The 25684-nt window shown below is 37.5% G+C and overlaps 2 protein-coding genes across 3 annotated transcripts in view; both read left to right on the plus strand.

Moving 5' to 3' along the window:
* The first annotated feature begins 640 nt into the window (after positions 1-640).
* BBIP1 (BBSome interacting protein 1) lies at positions 641-2927 on the plus strand. 2 transcript variants are annotated; one of them, XM_083112731.1, is made up of 2 exons: positions 641-679; positions 2691-2927. In XM_083112731.1, exon 2 carries the CDS (start codon positions 2700-2702, stop codon positions 2919-2921), a length of 222 nt encoding a protein of 73 aa, XP_082968857.1. In that variant the 5' UTR covers positions 641-679; positions 2691-2699; the 3' UTR covers positions 2922-2927. The 2 variants fall into 2 exon arrangements, with proteins under 2 accessions (XP_082968857.1, XP_082968858.1); XM_083112732.1 differs by lacking the exon at positions 641-679 and adding an exon at positions 800-859 and having other exon boundaries at positions 2691-2921.
* A 118-nt stretch (positions 2928-3045) lies between these two features.
* Positions 3046-25684, plus strand: part of LOC145979745 (LMBR1 domain-containing protein 2 homolog) — a 36617-nt gene continuing 13978 nt past the window's right edge. Inside the window, exons 1-8 of the mRNA XM_083112730.1 lie at positions 3046-3219; positions 8063-8292; positions 9952-10116; positions 16818-17028; positions 17266-17442; positions 19651-19828; positions 23540-23721; positions 24710-24843. Coding sequence (XP_082968856.1) covers positions 3046-3219; positions 8063-8292; positions 9952-10116; positions 16818-17028; positions 17266-17442; positions 19651-19828; positions 23540-23721; positions 24710-24843 — 1451 coding nt within the window. The remainder of the gene's footprint in view (positions 3220-8062; positions 8293-9951; positions 10117-16817; positions 17029-17265; positions 17443-19650; positions 19829-23539; positions 23722-24709; positions 24844-25684) is intronic.

The raw sequence follows: 25684 nt of genomic DNA on the forward strand, positions 1-25684 counted from the left end.
TTGGGTCTCCTAATCACGAATCTGCACTTAAAATTTGGCGCTCACGTATAAATTTGGCGCTTATTTGGGGGCAGGTGAATCCGGCCACTTTCTAACATGCCCTTAACAGGGAGTCTATAGATATAGGCGGGGCCGCGATAGCGGTTGGGGGCGGTAGGTCGATTACCCCAGGGGCGGAGCCCGGAACCGGCGGGAAATTCGGAAATCGAGGGTGTGGAAATAAGAACTTAATTTCGATTATTTTGCTATTTCCACGTGTGAGCGCCAAATTTTGACTGCAGATTCTTGATTAGGGGGTCAAAATTAGTGAGTATGCCGAATTTCAAACAAAATGGAGAAATTCCCTGTATTGTAAAATCGCTCCCAAATGGGCATGAAGCAGATAACCCTCCTCCAGTACGCCTCTTATTTATATTCACAGGGGACCACAGTGAGAGCGGCTTAGGACATATCCTACATCCTACATCGGGAATTTGGCTTCGACGTCTGCAATACAAAGACTATACGATGGATTTAAAAGCATTATATAGCAATTTTTATTTTAAAAAAATTGTTTGGGGGGGTGAGGTGAAGGTCTGTGTTTCTAAATCTTCATGAGTAGCATGTGCATTTGATATGCAACTTTTCTTCTTGTAATATTCTGTGATCTAATGTCGTCGATTGCAATACTTTCTGCTAGGTAAGTTTTTCAAGTACTGTCTAAGCAGGAAGTTTTTAACGTCATGTTATGTAAACAAAGATGTATACGTAATCGAGATTACGTGTATTTTAAAGAACTTGCTATGACTAATATAAAGAAGTTCATTTTGGAATGTAGTATGAATATAGAAAGTAGGGAAGCGAATTTTCGAAAGTTTACGTATGTATTGTCATATTTGGTCATTCATTCAAGAACATGTTGTTTTTAGTTAATTACAGTGAATCATTCGAATTGGATTTTGGAACTGTAAACAAGTTTTAGGGAATATGTCATGTATTCAATAATTGCAAGAGCAATAGAGACATAATCCACTTCTGGATAGTAAGGTTGTTTTCACTACGAATTAAGCTTTTTGCTTTGTGGGGTGGGGGAGAAGTTGCCCACTCAGTGTCGTATTTGTGATTTCATTTTGGGGGGAGGGGCCTATGGAAGTTTGTATATATGTTGCTAGTCAGTAAACTAAAGTAGGCTATTTCCTTACGGTTCTAAGTACCGTAGAACATTGGTTCTAGACTAGGTAATTGAGTCTGTGATAACATTTACACATGATTTAGAAACATACATTTACATCCTAAGAAAACCTCTCATACACAAAAAAAGAGCTGTCGAAGCAATAACACCAAAAACTTTACCAAAATTCTATTGCCAAGTTCAAACGTAAAGTCCATCTGACCTACCTACAAGTTTCTTGTGAACACTTTAATGCATGTTAAATATCAGTATTAAACCATAAAAAATTGTGTGGTTGATCAATTGCAGAATGGTGTCGGTCTCTAATCCACAAGGATGCATACTTTTTGGCAGGGAAATCTTTGATGACTGGATCATTAATGGATAAGAATAGTTTTTCAATTGTGTTTTTGTTACATAGTTAAGAAACGGTGTACGATATGCTTTGAATTCCATTTCCTATGAGGGAGGGGGGATAAAATTGTTTGTGGGGGGAAATCATCCCCCATTAATTCACACACTGGTGGTTTTAAATTTCACACAAGCAGCGAATGAATCTGGTTTTCTGCGAAAATCTCTGTTCAACTCGCTGTTGCTGCTACCGCCATTTGCTTTCTGCACGAGGGCACAATATTCCATGTGTTAGATGACGTAAACCCCTAGTCAGTGTTTCAAACCTCGCCATGTTTTCATTAGAACAAGACGTGTCGAGTATTTTTAATTTTTTAAACTATGCTTGCCTAACCTTACGGGAAATGGTTTGTGGGGCTAACGTGAATGCTTTGTGAGGCTAACATCATGGTTTGCGAGGTATTAGCATAATTTCAAATCCGGGCACGAAAGTAGGTATTTTTTGGTGAACAAGATTGCAACACTGCATAAATCGACAAAACACTCGCACACCACACGATGAACCAGTACGCTATCGAAATAACGAATAACAGTAAGTACTCGTAAATGTAAGAAATAGACATTATTTTCGATAGAAATTCATTATTTCACCTAAAGAAATGTTTCGCAATGCAGAATAGTATGTTAGCAATGTAAAGAAGTGCGAAATAAATGATTTATAGGTGTCACACATATATGAAAGTAGTACCCTGGTCGATTTACCAAATGCAACAGAGTGCAAGTACATAAACATGCTTAAAAATTTAACGAAGCACTTGTAAATTGCTGTTTCTGATTCTGCAGTAACTGCATGATAAAGTTTGTTAAAATATACTTATGTGTACAGTTTGATTCCCTGATGAACTATTGTGACTTATACAGAAACCACACCATAAAATCATAGAAAGGGTCTAAGATATATATCACCCTTTGACTAGCCTCTTTCCTGTAAATTTAATCATCAATGAGTTTGAGAGGAGAGGACACGAGTATTTCTGCTAACAGATTAAATGAAAGATCTTTAGCATTGTTCTCATAAATATAAGGTGAGAAATTTTTGAGTCGCCTGAATTTCCAGTTCTCATTTGAATGATCAGCTTTATTACTTGATCTTATATTATCCTTATATCTTCCTTGATTTTCCTTATAGTTCTGAATAATGCCTGATGAAGGAAAAGCTGTGTTCAAAGACCTTGTTCCTCGGAAGGGTCTTCTACATCAAGAAGATATTCCCCATTTTGTTCTCTGCAAGCCAAAGTTAATGCCTCTAAAATCTGTTACTCTAGAGAAACTGGAGAAGATGCAGAAGGATGCTCAAGACAAGGTGAAAGAACAACAGCAACAAGAAGAAAGTGGACATGACGATCAGTTTGTGAAGTGAATGTTTTCACAAAGTGTTTAATTTTGGACGCATTCTTCTGATTGTGACTGTTGATTTTAATCATTGCCTGAAGAAATACAGGGCTTGTTTTGATATTTAAGTGATTGTTCAGTGCAGCACAAAAATGAGTATTGGTCCGTTAGTGTCGGAGGTGATGGTCACCTTCTGCCTTGCAGCAGGACTTCTATTCAAATATGGAGACTGGTGTAAACACCATGTTATAGTGACCATATCTGTGTTAATAGCATGGTATTTCTCCTTTTTGATAATATTTGTCCTTCCCCTGGATGTATCCACAGTAAGTAATTAAAAATTATTTTTTTAAAAAAATAATGAAACTTTGGTAACAGTTTCGTATATCGGAAACCCATTTCTTCATTTTTACAGAAGAAACTACTTATGGAAATGAGTTTGTCTAAGGTTTACAACGTTCGTCGAGGTATTTTCTTTCATCGTGGAATATATTTGACCGGGAAATCGTGTATTTTTCAAGAGAAATATCTCACCGACGCACAATTGCCATTGTTTTAATTTGCCTCCCACACCTAAACCTGATGCGGCATACGTTTCATGACGTAACCCCCTGTCAGTATTTCCAACCACTTTTTTTCACTATGCTTGCCTAACCTAACGTTATTGAAAATAGTTTGTGGGGCTATCCGTCAGCTACTCGTGCATAATGTACAATTTCCACCGGTGACGAATACGATAGTAGGTATATTTCGGTGAAGAAGGTTGGAAACACTGCATACCCACAATGTGAGTCAAGATGTGGCCACCATATTGTGTGTTACGGAAGGGAGGAAAGGAATCAAAGAAGTCACTCTGTATGTGAAAGATTGTGTTTGTTTTCATGTAAAAAGCTTAATGGCAACTTCAACAATGTTCTGCAATACACAATTGGTAAGTACGAACCATGCGAAACACAAAATATCTGATTTTAATGTGTTTCCTATATACTAAACTGTTACCGAAACTTTTTTATATTGTACAGTACAGTGAATTGTAACGTAATATAAATTATGTAAAAATTGTGTCTCAGTAGGCCAGATTGGCATTTGAGCTCAGTGATAGAGTATTGGCACAGAGTGGCATGCATTATATGTCCTCTGAGTTCCTTATGTTACATCATATAGCATTATTAGTTCAGTTAAATAGACATATTTGTAGAGGGCTCAGACATGTCCAGATATGCATGTTGGCATGAGCCAATAAAAATATATCCAATGGTATTAGCTGAGCTCTAAAAATAAAGAATTCTGATTTTTGTTTTCTCATTTAAAAGAAAGTGTAGGAAATTTCTTCCTGCCATTGTATTTGTAGAGAATTACCTCGAACTTTTCTTTTTAAGGGTATATATGGGTGGCAGTGATTAGCAATACACCCTCGAAAAAGTTGATTTATATTATTTAATTGACAGCTTGGTGTTTTACATTATATATAATTTATTTAAGGTGCAGAAACCATACATTACTGAGGTGTTTGACCCTGAAATGTAACCAGCGTTCCCACAATTCCTCATATCACAGATATCACTTCTACAGTTTTTTAACAAAAAAAGAGAAAACGTGTGGAAGTATATCCTCCCCCCTTCCAATGGAAAAGAAACCTTTAAACCTGACACTCGTAACCAAACAAAATCTGAAAATTAGTATCAGCTTCTAAAACATGGCATGATGACCTAACCTGCCATTTCTGCCTACATTGAATATTTGAGCACTTTATATTTATTTTAACTTTTTTTAACAACTTTGCCATCTTTAAATTTTTGTTGTCGTGCTTTTTAATTATCCTTTTTTTTCAACCACTTACCACTGGGAATGTGAACATCAGCTTCATGTGTGTTAATTCAAATAATGTTGCATTTATATTGAATTTCATTTTGGTTAAATCTTTACTTTTTGGAGTTATAGGAATTTAACTATCAAAATATGTTTTCATTAGAGCTTCATATTTATGGTGAATAAAGTATCAAATTTTGGTACAAAAACTGGGCACATTTCTGGATAAAAATTGGTATGTAAAATGGCATTTTGGTGTTAAAATGGTGAACATGTCCCTAAATTTGATTTGAAAGACTACACTTATTAACAGTTGGGCTGAAAAGTTCGTAGGCTGACTCATAGATGGCGTTACTAGAATTGAATCCATGTAATTTTTACTTAGTACTAACCTTCAAAAGATACGTGTATAAATTTCACAGCTGCCGGATAATTAGTTCGTGAGATATAGCATTGTGAGTGAAGCAGCTTTTGTTATTGTGAAAAAATGGATAAAAAAGAATTTCGTGTGTTAATAAAGCATTGCTTTTTGGCGAAAAAAATACTGTTGAAGCCAAGGCTTGGCTTGATAAACATTATTCGGACTCTGCACCGTTGAGAAGTGGTTTGCTAAATTTAAACGAGGCGAAATGAGCATCGAAGACGATGCACGCAGTGGACGCCCCAAAGAGGCTGTTACCGACGAAAACATCGAAGAAGTCCACAAAATAATTTTAAATGATCGTAAAGTGAAGTTGATCGAGATAGCTGAGACTTTAAAAATATCAAAGGAACGTGTTGGACATATTGTGCATGAATATTTGAACATGCGAAAGCTGTGTGCAAAATGGGTGTCGCGCGTGCTCACAATCGATCAAAAGCAACAACGTTTTGATGATTCGGAGCAATGTTTAGCGATATTCAACCGTAATAAAATTGCTTCCCCATCCACCATATTCTCCAGATCTGGCCCCCAGTGACTTTTTCCTGTTTGCAGACCTTAAAAGAATGCTCGCTGGAAAGAAATTTAGCACTGATGAAGAGGTAATCGCCGAAACTGAGGCCTATTTTGAGGCTAAAAAGAAATCGTACTATAAAAATGGCATCGAAAAATTGTATGACCGCTATAATCGTTGTATCGCCCTCGAAGGCAACTATATTGAATAATAAAATCGAATTTTGTCAAAAAAATATTTTTTACTATGTTAGCCTACGAACTTTTCAGCCCAACTGTTACACAAAATAAACATTTCCTTTCTAATAGTACCTTTATGTAGTTACCAGACTATTAGGTTTATTCCTGTGTAAAGGAGTCCATTTTGTAGCTTCTCAAATGTTTACAGCAGAATTAATCAATTTTCCATGATTTACATAATTCAGACTTCAGAAAGTGTTGCATTGGTAAATAAATTTAAATTATGTGTTTAAGAGTCTATTTGACATTTTGCAGTTAAATTTACATCATTTCATGACAAAACATGTTAGAAAAATGCAATTCACACCTTTGAAAAACATGAGAAATGAAATATGCATATATATATATATATATACAGGGGGTGGACAAAAATATAGAAACACCCAACAAAAAATACATTTCCGTGACTGATATGGTGTAGGAGACCCTTTGTCGTGCAGAACTGCCTACAGTCTTTTCGGAATGGACAAATAGAGATCCTGTATGGTTTTCAAGGGAATGTACCATTCTTGCAGCAAAACATTGGAAAGTTCCGTTAACGATGATGGAGGTGGATATTGCGCACGCAGATTTCTCTCCAACACAGACCACAAAGGCTCAATAATATTGCGATCTGCCGATTGTGGTGTCCACAGTAGATGTGACACTTCATCCTCGTGTTCAGAAAACCAGTCCTGGACGATGTGAGCTTTGTGAACAGGAGCTTTGTTGTCTTGGTAAATGGCATCACCATTGGGGAACAAAGTTTACACCATGGGATGGACCTGGTCGCTCAAAATGGTCACACAGAATTTGGCAGTGATGTGACCTTGCAAGAAAACGATGAGCCCCACAGAATACCACAATATGGCAGCCCATACCGTGATCAAACCTCCGCCATGTTTCACTCTTGGCAGCAAACAGTCGGAATCGTAAGCTTTGGCCGGCGTTCTCCAGACATAAACTCGGCCACAAGTCGGAAAGAGTGTGTCATCTGACCAAGCAGGACTCATCTGACATTCTTTCACTGCCCCATAGTCCAGGTTTTATGACTTTTGCACCACTGTCTCCTCTTAGTGGCATTTGGATCACTGATGAGTGGCTTAGGAATTGCAGCTCGTCCAGAAATATCCTGCTTGTGGAGCTCCCTTCGTACTTTTTTAGATGCTGACAGGGCTTGTGAGCATGACATTCAGTTCAGCAGTCACTTTTGTAGCTGTAGTCTTCTTATTTTTCGTCACAATCCTACACAATGTTCTGGCATCTATCACTCAACACACATTTCCGTCCACGCTGGTGTTTATCAGATGCGGTTTTTCGAGTCGTCCTGTATGCGGTCATAATCTTGGATACCGTCCCTCGTGAAACACTGGACACTTCAGCTACCTTGGTTACGGAAGCACCCACCATATGGGCTCCAACAATTTGCCCATGTTCAATTCTGTTAGCTCTGACATGATTCACTGCCAACTGCACAGAACACTGTCTTCACAACAAATGAAGCTTGCAACATAGTGTGAAGGTTAGACAAGTAGGTGTATTGGGCGAATACGGCAGCGCCACCTACAAACGTTGAAATATTGAACATGTGAACTCAGATGTGCATTTCACGAGGTGTTTCTATATTTTTGTCCAACCCCTGTAGTTATCATATATAACCTAACATATTCTAAATCCAACATGACTGGATCCCATTTTAAGGTTTTTGTACATTTATTGAGTAATAGTGTATATGTCACATATTTTTTTGAAAAAAATTAAGAGACCAATTTTTAAGAAAATGGCTACCAAAATGTTATTACACCACCTTCAAGAATTTTTACCCCTAACATGGCATGTAATATCTTGTGTGAAATAGCTCCTCAAGTCCTTTCCAACGGCATTCTGAATCACTTCTATAGGTTCCCTGATTGCCGAAATATTGCAATTTAAGATTAACAAGACTGTGAAGGAAACTGGTACACATTTTGCATCCCTGTTAGTTCGGAAATACAAGACATGCGGATCTGCAACTGCTTAAATTCCTGCCTTAGTATGCAAAATTTCAAATTGAATAAAAGAATCCAAGGTGGAGGACCTTGTTGATTTGACATGGAATAATCCCATTGAAAAGTTTTCAGCTTTTGTGCCAAAATTTTCACTTTTAATCACCACAAATAAGTCTGTAATAGTTGGAGCACCTGACTAATATGACATTTCAATTCCAGACTGTTTTTCGCCAGTGCATACATAATAATTTGCCGATGAGTGCATTCTTCAACACAAGCATCCAACAGAGCTCTCAAGCTGTGGATGACAACAGTACGGATGCATCCATCGACATTAATGAAACCACAAAAGACATTCCTACCTGTCAGGAACCGTGGAGTGACGTTCCCGAAAATGTTTTTCCAGACTTATGGAGGGTCGTTTATTGGACCTCACAGTGTCTCACATGGCAAGTTTAATCAAAGTGTTTTTGATGCATGTACTGAAGAAATGTTATAAAATCCTCTTGTCATATCAAATACAAATAAATAAATAAAACATGTTCATTTTGAATTTTATGCTATTTAATGATGTTGTTCTGCCTCACTGATGAGTATGATGAAGAGCATACATGTTTGAAACCAGGTTCCTCTGAAGACGAAGATGTGAGTCAAGCATTTAATATTCTTGGCAACGAGGCATAGTTAATTTAAATTCCATTTTATGCACTTGTCACTTATTGGGAATGAAACTTGCGGTCTGGCTCGAGAATCTGTGGACCAGGGCCATGCTTAACAGTAGAGAAGGGGACAAAGTGAGTGTGTGGAGCAATGGAGTGTAAACTGCTGGTAGCTGCAGCTGTATTTTTCCCTCCACGCATTCTTTGGTCAAACCCTCTCGAGTCCTTCCAGAGTGTCCTACGACAGTGTGTAGAACCTTATAACTATGAGATGTGGTAAAAAGCATGTACGAAGACTACATAATAAGTATTGTTAAGTGACTTACCGATCGTCTTTTGGGGTGGCTGGTAGGGGAGTATTTTATCTCACTAGGTGTTAGCTGTAGAGGTATTTGGAATGATTACTTGATTTTAGTTGTGGGGGATCATTATGCACCCTTATTTTAATTGACAATTTATTACAAGATTTGCTAGCCTTTGTAGCATGATGATAAGTGTAATCAAGCAAGAGGTCCCAGGTCCTGTGTATGCCTGGTCTTTCATTTCGTTAGTTCATCATTCATCCTCATCTTCAGGTAAATGTGACAGAAAAGCAATGTGAAATAACAAAAGTGGCAGTGTTAGGAAGTAACTAGTTATTTGTAATGCAGTTACAAGTAACAGTTACTTTTTTTCAATAGATTTAATGGTATCATGAGTTATTTTATGACACTTAAATTATTAACTTGAAAAATTGACAACATGTTGAGGCATTTAAATTAGGCAACTAGTGTTTTCTCTGGATGCTAAGGTGCAAGGATTTTCATGAAATTGCTTAACACAAGGAAGCTAGGCTTCTTTGCATGCTGAATTTAGAACATCAACACTTTATTACAATTCATCATTTCAAAAAGCACACGCCGGACCCTGTGGGCGAGTGGTTGGCACATCGCTCTGCGATACCAAGGGTCGCATGTTCGAATCCCGCTCAGGCTTGGTTGTTTGTGAATGTATCCATTCATCAATGTTATAAGAATCTATACTGTAGATAAAGAATGTTTTCGTGTAGTGTTTAACAATTTCAGAAGGCTTCACTGAATCCAATGCAAATTGTATGACATGGCAATTTGAGTCTAAAATTGAAGGATGGCACATTGTACTTTGTAACTCAAAAATTACCAAAATGTCACTTACCATGTTTTACACCCGAGCCATTCATTTATTCCATAATCTACATATTGTAGTTTGTCAATTTGTCTAGACTATGATCACTGATTGTGTGTAACTTGTTTATAAGAACATTTTCATCAGAAAGTAACTGTACTGTTACTTTTCAAGTACCAGTAACTGCACCTGCATTACTTTTAAAAAGTAACTTTCAGAAGACTGTGAAGTGGGGATGTTCTTATTCTTAAAACTGTAATTTTTCATAACAATTGTGTTTGAAAGGTTGCTCTCCTTCTTTTGCAGGCTGATCCTACCCTTGATGCAGTCGTACACTCAGGCAGGAGATTTTACTGTCCGCGGAAAGCTCAAGTCAGCTCTTATTGATAACGCCATATATTATGGGTCCTACCTCTTTATATGCAGCATACTTCTGTGTTACATTATTGCCAGCCAGCTTGATCTCGATGGGTAAGAGAAGAAACTGTGCTAAGTGGTATGGAAGTCTGAGTTGATACTTCGATATTTGAGCCATTACTATAAATTGACAAGTTTAAAAACAAGACGCTGCAAATAGCTGTTGCGCAGCTCGCACCACATTTCCCCACTCCATTCTCCGCAGCGACATTGGTTCGCAGTGTTGGAACCTGGAGGGAACGGAATGGTCTGAGGATTTTCAATGAAATTTGTATTCGCTTTTTCATGGGCTGTTTTCTACCTGTCGGAGTACAGAAATTCAGCTCACTTTCGCCAACGACTCTTTTCCTTCTTTTGAAACTTGGCCTCCCTGATGGCGTGTAAGCAAAGGGTCCCGGGTTCGATTCCCGGTGGAGGCACATAGTGGTTCGGATCCCACTGTAACTGTAAGTATAGTCCCGATTAGCCTTACTGTGCATAAAGTGGACTTAAAACAACAAATCAATCCAATCCAATTCTTTTAAAATTTGAGAAATCATCCATTTAGATACTCCCGTGCCGGAGCTTGTGGACTCAACAACATTATACTTAAGTTTATGTAACTCCTGATTTCGCAAATATGTTGCAACATTGTAAACAATTTATCTGGCCTGTCCTCTAAGGGGCTTTCCAGAGCAGGTTTGGATTTTGTTGGACCCGTCATGATTTTATTTTTGCATTTCAAAAATATGCAGCCAAGAGTAAAAAGCAAGGACATTTCAATGCTTTAAAAAAGAACACAGGCAAGTGTGTTATCAGATTGCCTTCCGGCACGGTCAAATCCACACAGTAGAAATAGTTTGTCATATTTGTTTTAGCTTAATGTACTGAGTTGGCACCACTCGTACTCTCAAGGCCAGATCAGTACGTAGAAGAGTGGTGGGGAGGATACGTCGTTGCCTTGTAATCAAGGGGTCCTGGGTTCGATACCCTGTGGAGGCACATAGTGGTTCGGATTGCACTTTAAACTGTAGGTCCAGTCCCGATTAGCCTTACTGTGCATAACGTGGACTTAAAACCCCAAATCAATCAGTCAATCAATGAATGGTGGGGAGGATGACGTAAAGCTGAGTGGAAAGTAAAACAGAATTCATCCAATCTGTTTGCTTTGTTAGTGTCCTTTGCAGAACAATCTATCTGACAGATGGAAGATAATTGCAACATATCTTGAAGTTGATTAGATAAATTTGAATTTAAAATTCTTATACGTTTCACAAATTTTCATAAATTAATATATCCCATAACATTTGTGACTTGTGTTTGTAGATATTTCTAGTCTGAGTATGTGAAATGGCGAATATAAACTCTGCAATTTAAATTAAATATGATGTACACACACCGTTTAATTGAATTGAATGAAATTTTTTTGATAAATTGGAAATGCACAGACCCTTTATACTGTTAATATGTGTGTGGGGGTAAGAAGTGGTAATACGTATGGTCGAAATAGAGAAAACATTTGCTTATACCAGCTGGTTATAATTAAAGTGACGGTGTTCAGAGTGGTACAGCACGGGCTGTAATGAGAGTAGCAGTCTGAAACTTCGTAGATATGCTAATGAAGCAATGCGCTTGTGCTCGCGAATTATGCAAAAAAAAAAAAAAAAAAAAAAAGTTCCAATTCTCGCCACCAGGGTAAAAAATGGCACTGTAAGCAGTCAAAAAGTTGAATTTGCCATAAATCTGACGTCAAGATGTTATTCCAAAGTCGGTGACATTGCCTAACCATTGTTAGTCTTTGCAACTCCCTGGTTGTTGTTGGTGACGCTTGTTGCTTTTTTTCCTTTAGTGATGTGAATGTTCGCTGAACATTAAAAAGTTTGAATTTTTCCGTGTAAAAAGCAATGGCTATTGCGAAGAAAGACCGTGCACTTCTAGTGAAGTTGTTTTACCAGAATGGGAGCAATAGCAACGCTGCACTGCGGAAATATCGCCAACAGAAAGGGCTGAGAAGAGGGCCCATGTCAATTAATGGGCTGAAGAAGATGATAAAGAAATTCGAGGAAACAGGTGAATTGGGTGTTGCACCAGGGAGAGGAAGGTGGCCCATCCCCGTGGAAGTTGTGGACAAAGTTGCTGTGGCTGACCATGCAGCACATGCCTGAACTTCTGAAACCAGTGCTAGAGCTGTGGCACATGAATTGTCACTCCCCTGGTCAACAGTTCGCAAGGTTTTGCAGTACATTTTACACTGGTATCCCTACAAGATTCAAACTGTGCACCAATTGAAACCCCAAGATATTCCACAATGCCGTGAGTTTGCCCATCGGTTTTTGGCACGCATGGAAGTGGATGACATGTGGCCGGGGAATATTCTGTGGACTGACGAGGTGCATTTTACTCTGGACGGTGCAGTGAATACTCAGAACTGTCGCAAATGGGGTTCCACTCATCCACATGTTGTGCAGGAACAACCATTGCACTCAGTTTACGTAACTGCTTGGTGTGGGTTCACTAGCTCCTTTATTCTTGGTCCGTTTTTGTTTGAGGAGATGACACCTTGAGGGCCTGTTAGGTGTACAGTGACATTTGCATGTTATAGGGACCTTCTTGTGCAGCACGTGATTCCAGCTTTGCAAGAATGGAACTGTGAACACACCACCATTTTCATGCAAGATGGGGCAACACCACATGTCGCTCGCCAAGTGAAAGATTTGCTGCGAGAAACGTTTACTAATGACCGCATCATCTCTAGGCAGTTTCCAGATGCATGTCCTTCCAGATCCCCCGACCTTAATCCATGTGACTTCTGGCTGTGGGGATATTTAAAAGATCGTGTCTATCAGGGACATGTCCGGTCTCTGCCTGATCTGAAGGCTAGCATACAACGACATGTCGCTCAGATTTCACCAGACATGCTGCGAGCAACCGTCGACCATGCCGTGTTACGAATGCAGCATGTTGCTGAATTGGGAGGCCATATTGAACAGTTCTTGTAACCATAGTTCCCAGTGGCATCTCGTGGCCTCAAATTTGGCCTGGGCTTATTTTTAAAAGAATTTAAAATATAATGACAATTCACATGAATTACAAAAAAAAAGGTATTTTTTTCTTCTAGACTACAAAACTGGACTTACTTTTTTGAAAGAATTTAAAATGTAATGACAAATTACATGAATTACAAAAAAACTGATATTTATCTTCTTCTAAACTACAAAACTGGACTTATTTTTTTAAAGAATTTAAAATATAATGACAATTCACATGATTACAAAAGAAACAGGTATTGTTGTGAAACATACCTTTCTAAGAACGTTGACTCCTGTTCTTCTGCTCAGCAAATTTTGTTATTACTTTTTCGTTGAAGCCCTCTTTGTTTGAAATGTATTCTATCTCTATTGTATGCAAGTGCCAAGGCATTTGGTCTGTCTTGTCCCATTGTATTTCTTAAGCAGGTTTTAATACGCTTCAATGTGCTGAAACATCGTTCAGATTCAGCTGTTGCCACTGGAGTTATTAAAACTATGTTTGTCATTTTTACTGTTTCTGAAAAGGTACCCTCTAAATAATTTTCAATAAAAAATGAATGCAATCTACTGATAGAGTTTATGTTTTTCAACTCTTCACTACAATAAAGAACACGAAGTTCCCTCTTTAGTTTTCCCTCTTCTATGAAGGGATAATAAATCTGGGAAGATGCCTCTGTTTAAAGATTGTTCTCTTTCATTATGTCCTCGTAGAGCAAGTTCATGTCGACCACAGAATTTTAAGCAATCGATAATTCTATTTAATATATGCCTATTTTTCCGGACAAATTCATTGTGTCTTGTAATTAACAGCCTATGTCCTTCATCAATTTGTGTTCGAACATCAACCCTGCCAAACTCACTCAAACATAGCGAATGAAAGCCACCAAAACACTACAGAACAACACGCGAGATCGAACGCGACGCAACGGAGCTAGCCCCGAATCAGCACTCAAATCCATTGCACTCTTCCCTTCTCTCTCTGCTAGCATGTGACCTTCACTGTAGCGTAGGTGGGTGTAGGCCACGCTTTCCTTTGCGACGTGCCCTGGAAAACGATAATTGACATCAATGCCGCTAGGAGCGCTGTCGTATCCATTGCAACAGACGATGAATTTACGTGGGTAAAAATCGCCTTTTAGAAGACTGTGTGATAGTTATGCGTTATGGTGATTGATAATTACGTGAATACATCTGTTTTTCTTTAGGGGCTAAGCCCCGGAAGTCCCAAGGGACGAGATGCCACTGATAGTTCCTAATAAACATGCCAGAACCATTGTTCTCATGTGTTTGATCTTTCCTGCCTTTTTCCTGTAACTATACCACGTTTTGACTGCTTACAGCACCATTTTTTACCCTGGTGGCAAGAATTGGAACTTTTTTCAGAATTCGTGAGCGCATTGCTTCATTAGCATATCTACGAAGTTTCAGACTGCTACTCTCATTACAGCCCATGCTGTTCCACTCTGAACACCGTCACTTTAATTATAACCACCTGGTACCATTGAATTTTTGGAAAGTTCACTTTGCAAACCGGGAATTATATTTGAATTTTATCAAGGTCCTAGAGTGGACACCCTGTTCTAAAATGCAAGCAATGCACACATGCAAGAAAACTTTATATTGCAACAAACATTTCATATTAGTCTGTTCCTATAAAACTAACATATTACAATGGTGTGTTTTACTCTATCAATTCAAATAAAATTATATAAATAACTTACGTGAGTGAGTAGGAATGTTTTGGAAGTCTGTACTACTTCCTTCATCAGGTAATAAAATAAAAAACTTTAGGTGCCAAACATAGTACATGTACATGGTACATTGAAAAACTGGTTTTGGTGGATAATGATACCATTAGTAGTTTTGATGTAGTTAACTTATTCCCGAGTGTACCCCCGAGAAAAAGCTGGAGACTGCTTCCAGAGATGGCTTTTAGATAATGGGTTCCAGAGATGGCTTTTAGATAATGGGATGGAGATTCTTGTCGCATGGGAGTATGTCCGATGTTTTTTTTCTTGTTACTGAATATAATTACTTTTCTGTAAACAGTAAGATTTTTCGACAAAAAGAGGGACTGGCCATGGGTAACCCAATCTCAGGTTTTATCGCCAACGTTTTCATTCATTATGTTGAAAAAGCGGCTTTAGATCAAGTGGGGGTAGGCGTAATGTATTATGGCAGATACGTTGACGACATCCTCATTATAGGGGACAGTAATGCATTAGACACATCTTTTGTTGAATTAGGGAAACAAGATGAAAGAATCAGCTTTACCAGGGAAAATATAAAGGACGGGAATATTAATTTTTTGGATTTAAGCATTACCAAAAATGAAAAAGAGCTCACAACTGGTGTTTTTCATAAACCACTGGCAGACGAATTGTACCTCAACAAAAAATCAGAACACTCCAATGGGGTTAAACTGAACATTTTCCTTAATTTCTTTATATGAGCCGAAATACTGTGTAATAACAGCAATGAAAAAGAGAGAAATCGCCTGGATTAAAAGGGCAGGTCAGAATAATGGATATAATATACGAGAATTAGATAGGATGGCTAGGAAAGTGAGAAAGATTATCGTGAAGAAAGTAATAATCAAAAAGAAAAAGATGATAATGAAAAATGTAATGAAGGACATTTCGTCGGAATCCCCTATTACAAGGGGGTTTCCGAAAAGATCGCAAAAACAATGAGAAAATACGGCGTAAAATGCGGGATGAAGGCCCCTAGAAATATTGAAAAGAATTTTACCGCGCACAAAAAAGGGGGGAACAGGGATAACCCAGAAGAACAAAAATGGGTATACCGGATCAAATGTGAATGTGGGAATGAATATGATGGGCAAAAGGGGATAAACATACACACTAGATGGGACGAACATGATAAAGATATTAAGGAAGGGGTACACAAAACAGGCCTATCCGAACATATCATAATGAGCGGACATAGGATTATAAAAAGGGAAGTAATTAGGAAAGAAGAGAATAAATTAAACAGGAATGTTCATGAAGCTGCATTTATATGCACAGGAAAAGGGAACAAGCTTAACAGAGATGATGGTAATCTGGAGGAAGGATTGATCGCCTTTCTTAAAAAGTGGGATAAAGCGGTAAATACCGATACTAAAATAGGTTTTCATGTCACTCCCGAGGTTGTGAAGGCCGTCGAAGAAGAGAGGGAGTTCACCTTGGAATGGTGACTTATACGATTGTAGAGGGGAACACCAAAGGGGAAATTTCACCTTCAATGCAGGATATGAAGGCTCACAGTCCATGTGTTCTACCCAACACTGGTGGAAGTCACTAGGGGACTGTAATAGGTCTTCGATTTTTATTTGTTTTAGTTGTGTAGGTTTTTGTTTTCAACATGAGGAATTTTTAACCAGCGAAGATTTCCATCGGAGTTTTTATGCTGTCACCGTAAGTTTTTTACCTTTTCTATCCTCAACCTGATTCCTCAACTTATGATTTAACAATGCAGTACCATGTTTGGCACCTAAAGTTTTTTATTTTATTACCTGATGAAGGAAGTAGTACAGACTTCCGAAACGTCATTCTGAAACATTTCTACTCACTCACGTAAGTTTTTTATATAATTTTATTCCTATAAAACTGTTTTCCCCCATTGAAATATGTAACACAGAATTAAACATGTCTGTTAAGTAAATTAATATTGTAAATCTTTTGTTAGTGTTTTATGTTTTACTTCATACAGCATGTTGATTGTAAAAAAATTATCTGTTCACAGGTCAAAGCTAAAAGCCATTGCTTCGTCTGCGAGCAACACTTGGGGCTTGTTCCTTCTGGTGCTGCTGCTGGGATATGCCTTAGTGGAGGTCCCTCGGAACCTCTGGAATTCCAGCAAGAAGGGCTATATGCTGAACTACTCCTATTTTAAGGCTGCGAAACTCAGTGCCGAGAAGAGTGAGGCAGAAGAGATTGTAGATGACGTACTGGAGGTAAGGATCATTACTAGGGCAGGATAGTTATGCACTAAGAAGATGGAAAATATGCAAATGAATATGCACTTTAGTAAGACACCTAACCTTTTTTTAAATATTTTCTTTCAGTTATAGCAAAAGTGCTACATGTACACATGTTCTTTCTCATACAATTTAGCATGTAATAAATGCAATATTTTGCGTGATTACCGTTTCTGATTACAGTAACAGTAAATTTCGTTGAATTTTTTTTAGTCATTACAGGCAGCATCTATTGCTGTGGGTCCTGGACATCCCCTGCATCAACACTTGGAGACAATATTTCAAAAGGTTCCTGTGGAACTTCGAGACAGGATGAACCGACGGCAGCCCCCGGATGATGCCTCGATGGACTGCCCTTCTGAAAAGGCACTGGTGCGCCTTCACAAACAGGTAATGACATTGCATTTTGAGTCGCGTTTTCGCTTATTTTAAGCTCAGATTGAAAAAAAAATTCAATCATTCTGCCTATCTCTGCTACGGACACGGAGATGTAGGAGAAAATATTGGTGAAGCCAGATGTTGATTTGGTACTTCACTCAGTTCACTCTTGATAGCCTAGTGGTTAACGTTGCCACCAGGTATTAAAGGGATTGTGGGTTTCACACCCAGTGGTTCAGATCCCACTTTAAACTGTAGGTTCAGTTGTGATTACCCTGTGTGTGCATACAGTGGACTTAAAATCAATTTTTGTATCTTGTAAAGTCCTGGCTAAAAAGTCCTGTCTGCTGTTAAAACTCTTTCCGAGCCACTTCTTTTCAGAATTGTCTGTATGAAATTTTGGCCGACACTGATGTAAAATTCCCTGTGGTTCTTGAAGAACATAAATGGTTCATTGACCTCTTTTAAAAATTGGTTACCAGATGACTGCAATGCAAAAGTATTATTTCTTTTGTAGTGCACGACAAGCATAAAAACATAGTTTTTTTTGTTTGTTGTGACGTTTCAGGAGAACACATGCTCCCTTCATCAGAAATTTATTTTTAGTTTGATCAGTTATAGCAATGGTTATAATTTTTTTTAACAAGAAAGAATCAGTTATACAATGGATGTTGTCAGTTTTACATTGTTGTAATATAGCAACTTAACTGTGAAAACAAGCACTCTGTTTTATTTTTATTTCAGATACAAAATTTTGATCACCTCTTTTTAAAAAAGAAAATATGAATCCCAAATATCATCAGGCAATTCAAAATCATCATTGCTTTCACAGAGTTTCTTGATGTTTTCTATTACATTAAATTTTAAAGTTGGTGGCTTACTCCACTTGTGAAAAAAATAAAAAACTACAACAACAACAACTCCATAGTGGGACAATGTTACCATTTTCATTATTTAATTTATTCCAGTGTTCTGCAATGAACGAAGCTTCCCAAACATTCAAATTATGTTTCCCATCATAAATGCAAAAGTTGTTGAATATTTAGACATTTGGTTTTAGTAGGGAATGGACATTATGGGCTCGTTCGAAAAGTCATAACAAAATGCACAAAAATAACTGGCCCTCATGAACCTGGGAAAACCAATTATTGTAACAACTTAAGGAACACTCGAGGTGAAAGCGTCAGTGGCAGTGTTTCGTTTATAGAAATTTTCCACAAGGCATCCAGAGGAAGACATGTCCTACTAGCAGAAATAATCTCTATTACAGACATTCGTGTTCATTCTAATTACCTTTTAAGAACAGTTAAAACACATTCATGTTGCTTCATATCACTTTCTGTTCAAATTATAGTGTATTTTCCGAACTAGTTTAGTTTGAAGCCATCATGCATGTTCATCTGGGAGCAGCAGACGATTTTCACTGAACAAACCAGCCTCCTGGATAGTGCATTTCGTGCCAGAACGAACTTCGCACATTGCACGAAAACCGACTTAAGGAACACCATAACGAACTTCATCAACTTCATGCCAGGACTTGTGGAATGATCAGTTGCCTTAACTTGTTTAAAGCATTAAACTCATGCGATTTTGGAACACACACTATATGTTTATATCCACAAAAAGTATTACAGAACTATTATAACTATTGCTCTAGTTACAAGATATTTATACATAGATGTATCTGATCTGTAATATTATTGGTATATACAGTGGCAGTGCCCCCTGCACTTTTTGCTACTTTCGCCCTCACACTATGCTAAACCATTTCTACAAAGGAAAATAAACTGTCTTTGCCCTCCCGGTTTGGCCAGCTTGCGCCCCCTCCCCATGGTTTTGGAACCCAATCGCTGCCACTGGGCATACCCTATATTTACTGCTACAGATAAACTACCAATTAATTGGTCCTATTCCTACTAATTTTAATTCCCCTAAGTCCAAGGAAGAAACTGTGTTGTCATTATATAACTCCATCTGCTGTCCATGTTCCCTACCCTTTGGTCCTTTCCAATTGAAATCAGAAAGAATGAAGTTACTGAAGGTATTTTGTTGTTGGTTGTGTTGTAAGGAGGGAGTGAAGATGCAAATGTTGAGTACTACTGATTTCCTGTACTCTACTGTGCAAGTGTTTTAATTTGGCCCTCTTTTTTCATTTCATTGTTTGCTTTCTAAAATTGAAGGCCTTTCTTTAATGGAATGAATATTCTTCCTTTCTTGAAGGTAATAAAATCTCTACAAACCCAGCATCGAACCGAGACCCAGTGGGGGATCCTTGTGGACAAAATCGTTGAGCTGGAGGATGTTGCAAGAAACCAAGCCAGTCACGATCATCGATTCAAACCAACTTTTCAACCACAGCGCTTAGCTATAATTCGTCCATTTTATACCCCTACAATAGGTATGTTTATTAGTAGTTGTATAGATAAAATAGTCATGTTCCGGTTTTGAAGCGATGTTTCATATGTGATATGATCCTTAGTGCAGAGAAGTAAATGGTGTCAGCTATATTAGAATCAGGACACCAATACAAAACCCCACACAGTACAAAAATAAAATACTGCAAAGGGCTGTCAATGTTCATTTCTTATGAATATGCCAACAGGAATATGAGATTCAGTAATGGTGGGAAGAATATAAGCATCAGGAATATAACGGGTGACCGTTCCATGTAGTACACCCAAATGTCAACCTCACTTCCACATAGTACACCCTGGACTGCATTATGCAGAGTAACGAGGCTCTGGATCTATGGCCAGGACCAGTAGTAGGGCTGTGTTTTGTCCTTATATGTGTTGAGTGATGCTTTACAGCCTCAGCTTTTAACCTTTAAACACCCAACGGGTCATATATGACCCATAGAAAGTATAGGCGAAAACAGTCAATGGGTCATATATATAGAGGCACATATTTTTGGTAAATACTAACTAACTAACTCTCTAGCCTTCTTAAACCCGAAGGTTCATGGCTGCAGCAACACAGGCCTTCCATCTGTCCCTATCTTGAGCAAGATCTATATACTCTTTCCCATCCCTACCGATTTCCCTTAGGTCCATCTCAACGTTGTCCCTCCATCTTCGTCTTGGCCTTCCTACAGGTCTCTTACCATCTGGTTTCCCAACAAGAATCCTGTAAACTCCTCTTTCCTCTCCCATTCGTGCCACATGGCCTGCCCACCTAAGTCTTCTTGATTTAATTATTCTAATAATATCTGGACACGAGTACAAATTATGTAGTTCTAAATTATGTAACCTTCTCCACTCACCTGTCTCCTCATCCCTTTTAGGTCCAAATATTTTCCTAAGGATCTTATTTTCAAATACTCTCAATTTATGTTCCTCTTTCAATGTAAGGGACCAAGTTTCACACCCATATAATACTACAGGCAAAATTACTGTTTTGTATATTTTAACTTTTAGTTTCTTAGATATTAAACGAGAAGACAAAAGTTTATGAAGAGAGAAGTAACATGCATTTCCTGAATTAAGTCTACTTTTTATTTCCTCTTTAATATAATTTTCATTTGTTAATATTACTCCTAAGTATTTGAATTTGGAAACTGGTTCAAACGAGTTGTTATCAATAATTAGATTTTCATTATTACCTAACATTTGGTTTCGGTCTGTAAGCATATATTTAGTTTTATCTTTGTTAACTTCCAAACCTATCTCTTTAGCAGTTTTGAAAAATATTTTAGCATTATTCTTAATTGTATTTATATCATCCCCCAGTAAGTCTACATCATCTGCATATGCTAACAACTGAGTCACACCATTTAATTTTAGTCCTTCTTTAGTTTCTTTTACCTTCCTAACAGCATATTCTAAGGCAAAATTAAAGAGCAATGGAGATAATGCATCTCCTTGTTTTAACCCATCATGAATTGTAAATTTGTCAGACATATTAATACCCACACGAATTTTACTTTCTGTTTCACTGGTGCATACTTTTATCATACTAACAAGCTTCTTAGGTATTCCAAACTCTACTAATATATTATATAATTTATCTCTTTTGACAGAATCATATGCTTTTTTGAAATCAATGAATAGCTGATGGACATTTTGATTATATTCCCACTTTTTTTCAAGTGTCTGTCTGATGTGAAAAATTTGATCTGTAGTTGATCTGTTACGTTTAAATCCACATTGATAATCACCTATAATTTCATTAGCATATGGGGTTAGTCTTGTTAAAAGAATATTAGATAATATTTTATATGTTGTTGAGAGTAGAGAAATTCCACGGTAATTATTGCAGTTCATTTTATCACCTTTCTTAAACACAGGAACAATTATAGATTCTTTCCACTGTTGAGGGATTTCTTCTTTATTCCATATTAAACAAATTAATTTATGAATTTGACATATTAATGAATTTCCTCCATATTTAATTAACTCAGCTGGTATTAAATCAATGCCAGGTGCTTTGTTATTCTTTAGCCTTTTAATAGCATCTTTAACTTCAGTCAAGTTAGGTTCTGGAACTAAAGGTTCTGCTGTGTGGACTTCATATTTTTGGTAAATAAAAAAGCAAAATTTCGGTACAAAAACAGAGTTGATTTCGGGTTCAAAAGCGGTAAATAAAATAAAATTTCGATGTTATAGCGGTGAATAATCACATCAAAAGTGCTACATAAAATGACATTTTGGTTTGAAAATTGTGAATATAATCCTGAATTTGATTTAAAAACTGCACTTATTACACAAAATAAACTTCCCCTTCTAATAGCACATTTATGTAGTTACCAGAGTATTACTTGTAAGTTTATTCCTGGATAAAGCGGTCCATTTTTGCTTCTCAAATATTTACAGCAGAATTAATCAATTCTCTGTGGATTGCATAACTCACAGGATACTTCAGACTTCAGAAAGTGTTGTGTCGGTATATAAATGGTAAATTTCGTGTTTAAGAGTATATTTCGCATTTTGCAGTTAATTCCGCATTATTTCGTGACAAAACTGGATAGAAAAATGCACCTCACACCTTTCAGAAACATGAAAAATGAACATTACAGCATGTTATTTCATATTTCGTGTTTTCGTCAAAAACGAAATTTGTATGCCTCTAGTCATATATGACCCATGGTGCTTTGGCGTGTCATGTGGATGCATCCTCCTCCCCCCCCCCCCCCCCCGACTCCAAAGTTAAGTATGGAAGCTGGTGCAAATTTTAAATTTGTTCACTTATTTCACAAAAAATGTTATTACTCGTAGACTATTTGAACAATCTACTTCTGGTAAGTTTTGTATTGCAGCTAAAACATCAGGGCATGCAACCATGCATGAACAAAATGCCAAAGACAATAAGAGGGGTTAAGTGGGCCGTGGCCCCCAACTTTCAATGAAAAAAATCATAAAAATGGGGAGTTTTTTCCACATATTCTATAATGTAATGCACCCAGGAACATGACATGACTTTCATTCGGTTGAGAAAGGGCCATTCTTTGAAAATAATGCTAAAGTTTGCGTCCCCTTCCAAAAATAGTGGAGGAAGAGGGGGCAAACTCCCCATTTTTATGATTTTTTTTATTGAAATTTGAGTCCCACGGCCCACCCAATCGTTCTTATTGCCTTTGGCATTTTGATTCGTGCACGGTTGCATGCCCTGATGTTTTAGCTGCAACACAAAACTTAGCCGAAGTAGATTGGTCAAATAGTCTACGAGTTATAACATATTTTGTCAAATAAGTGTACGAATTAAAAATCGCACGCAAAGGAGGTGGCCGGAGAGAGATTACTTCTTTCGAAAACCCACTCGGCGGTCTAAAGGTTAACCCAGGTAAGAAGATTTCTGTCCTCAGGCATGTGTTTATTTTAGTTATGGTAAGAGACTGGGCCTCGTATAATGTGACAGGTGCAAAATAGCTAAGTACTGACACACACACAATTTCAGATTCAAACAATCAATAAGCATCAGTAATGATAGGATTTGTAAGAATATTGTGATAAGTAGTTATATCGTCAACAGTACTACTGGTATTTGATCATACATACGAACACAGTATAATATTCATACATCACTTGAAGTAGTCATGGAGAAGAAAACCACTACTTTGGCTGGTTAGTTCAATCATAACCATGTAATTCATGAGCATTATTTTATCTTCCAGAGTGGTACTGGAAATGTGTGTTCCATGGCTACATGCTGAAGATATTGGCCGTTATGTCTGGACTTCTGTCGGCAGCTGTTGTGTGGTCTGAAGTGACATTCTTCAACAAAGAACCTGTGTTGTCATTGTTCGCTCAGTTTGTGAGCTTGGCAAGGAATAGTTATGATTATTTTACCATTGAAGTAAGTTCAAGTTATGCCACAGCATTTTTTTTTTTGGGGGGGGGGGCATGTTGCATTTATATCATGACATCTTTTTTTTTCATTGGTTCCAGCTTCAAGGCTGGTGGGGTTCAAAAAGATTTGCTCTTAACTAAGCAATGTGAGGACAATTCAGCAGCTACTAGGAAAAAATCGTAGGTTGTAGGTTGAGTAAAACTTTTTAAGTGTGGGGAAGATTAAGTATAACTTCTGTCTTTATTGCTTTGCACATACTGAAAATGAATTGCAGATGTTCAAGTTTGAAGTTATATTGTGTAGAAATATTTGGAGCTAGAAATATTTGGAGCTAAAAATTCGTGCACAAATATAAATTCCATTCCTCAAATATGAGAAAAATTAAATTACGTGGAGACTTGGACTATTATATTGTTGGGCCTCCCTGACTGCAAAGTGGTTGCCTTATAAACAAAGGGTTTCAGGTTTGATCTCTAGTGGAGGCACCTTGGACAGTGCTTCGGATTCTACTTTAAACTGTAAGCCCAGTCCTAATTCAGACAAACTTTGACTGTTTGACTTACGGTGTCAACTAATGATTTGTAAACATACTGCCATTGTTTTTTATATGCCAGGGTGTAAATTATGAATAGTGAGGTGCCACCCAACAATAAAGCCAATTCAATTAAATATAGTGTGTTTAAAAAGGAATTATTACTTGTGATTTCGTTTCAACATTTTCTAGTAACCCATTATCATTTCAAACATTGTATTTCATTCATGTTCTAGTAGGAACTGTTTTATAGGATTTTTTTATGCAAGAAAGGTATTTGAACTAGAAAGAATATAATAATACCTATATACAGAGTGCCATTTGTTCTACTACAGATGAGACCCAGTGTTTAGCAAATATTGATAGTTCATCATTAAAATTGGCTCCTTTTTCATAGGTGTGACATTTCTATCATCTGTCACTCACTTCCATACTTAAAGTTTGTCTTTTTTTTTATTTCAGGTAATCTCAACAATAATCATAGCATACATGTGCTTTTGTGCATATTCAACTGTATTCAAGATACGAGTTCTCAATTATTACTACCTGGCTCCCCATCATCAGACTGATGAGTACAGTCTCATATTTTCTGGCATGTGAGTACTTATTTGTGCTGCTAAGTCTGTTAATGTCTAGGAAATTAATGACAGCACCTATTGATTTGCCTAGCCGATATTCTGTGAATGTCTGACATGGTAGCGTAAAGTACAAACATGGAATAACAAGGTTTCAGATTTAAATCCCGATTGAGTGATTATTTTCATCAAGATTTCAGTGACTGAAAAATTTTTCTAATTGATATGAATGTATCAGTAGTGGCCGGTTTGTGTGAATATCCTGTGAGGTATAGCAATACTGTATTAGTGGTTACAAACACGTACATATCCACTTGATTTTTGGTACCGTGGGATAAGTTTTCATGTACCCCCTGCATAGAAGTTCGCCACCTGGGAGTTCAGCCAATCCAACCCTACCGTTTTCAACATCTCAGTTTCTTCAAATTGTTGAGACTCAAGCCACTTTTTCAGGTGCAGGAAGACATGATAGTCACTAGGAGGTGAATGGTCCAGGATATTCGAGGAGTGATCAAAAAGTTCCCATCCAAACCTCTGAATCGTGAGGGTAACAGCGTGTGGTCTAATGTAGTCATGGATAAGAACAATTCCTAATCTCACGTTGTTGGTTTTGTATGGCATGTCTTAAATTTTGATACCATTTCACAGTATGATTGTTTTGCCCAGCTCCATCCACCAAAAGCACACCTTGTTGGTTTCGGAAAACAGTTGCCATGACTTTTCTAGCAGATGGAGTTTGCTTGAACTATTTCGTCTTTGGTGAGTGTAAACTTCGACACCATTGCCGTAGTTTTCCTTCACTCATTATACACGGACCATACCATTCGCACAATTAATTCTCCGTGAATTTTGACAGCATTAC

Source organism: Lepisma saccharinum, chromosome 26, assembly GCF_977018435.1.
Source record: "Lepisma saccharinum chromosome 26, izLepSacc3.1, whole genome shotgun sequence".
Taxonomy (NCBI): Eukaryota; Metazoa; Arthropoda; class Insecta; order Zygentoma; family Lepismatidae; genus Lepisma; species Lepisma saccharinum.

Coding starts and splice junctions, on each gene's coding strand:
- BBIP1 (XM_083112731.1), top strand. CDS start 2,700: ATGCCTGATGAAGGAAAAGCTGTGTTCAAAGACCTTGTTCCTCGGAAG.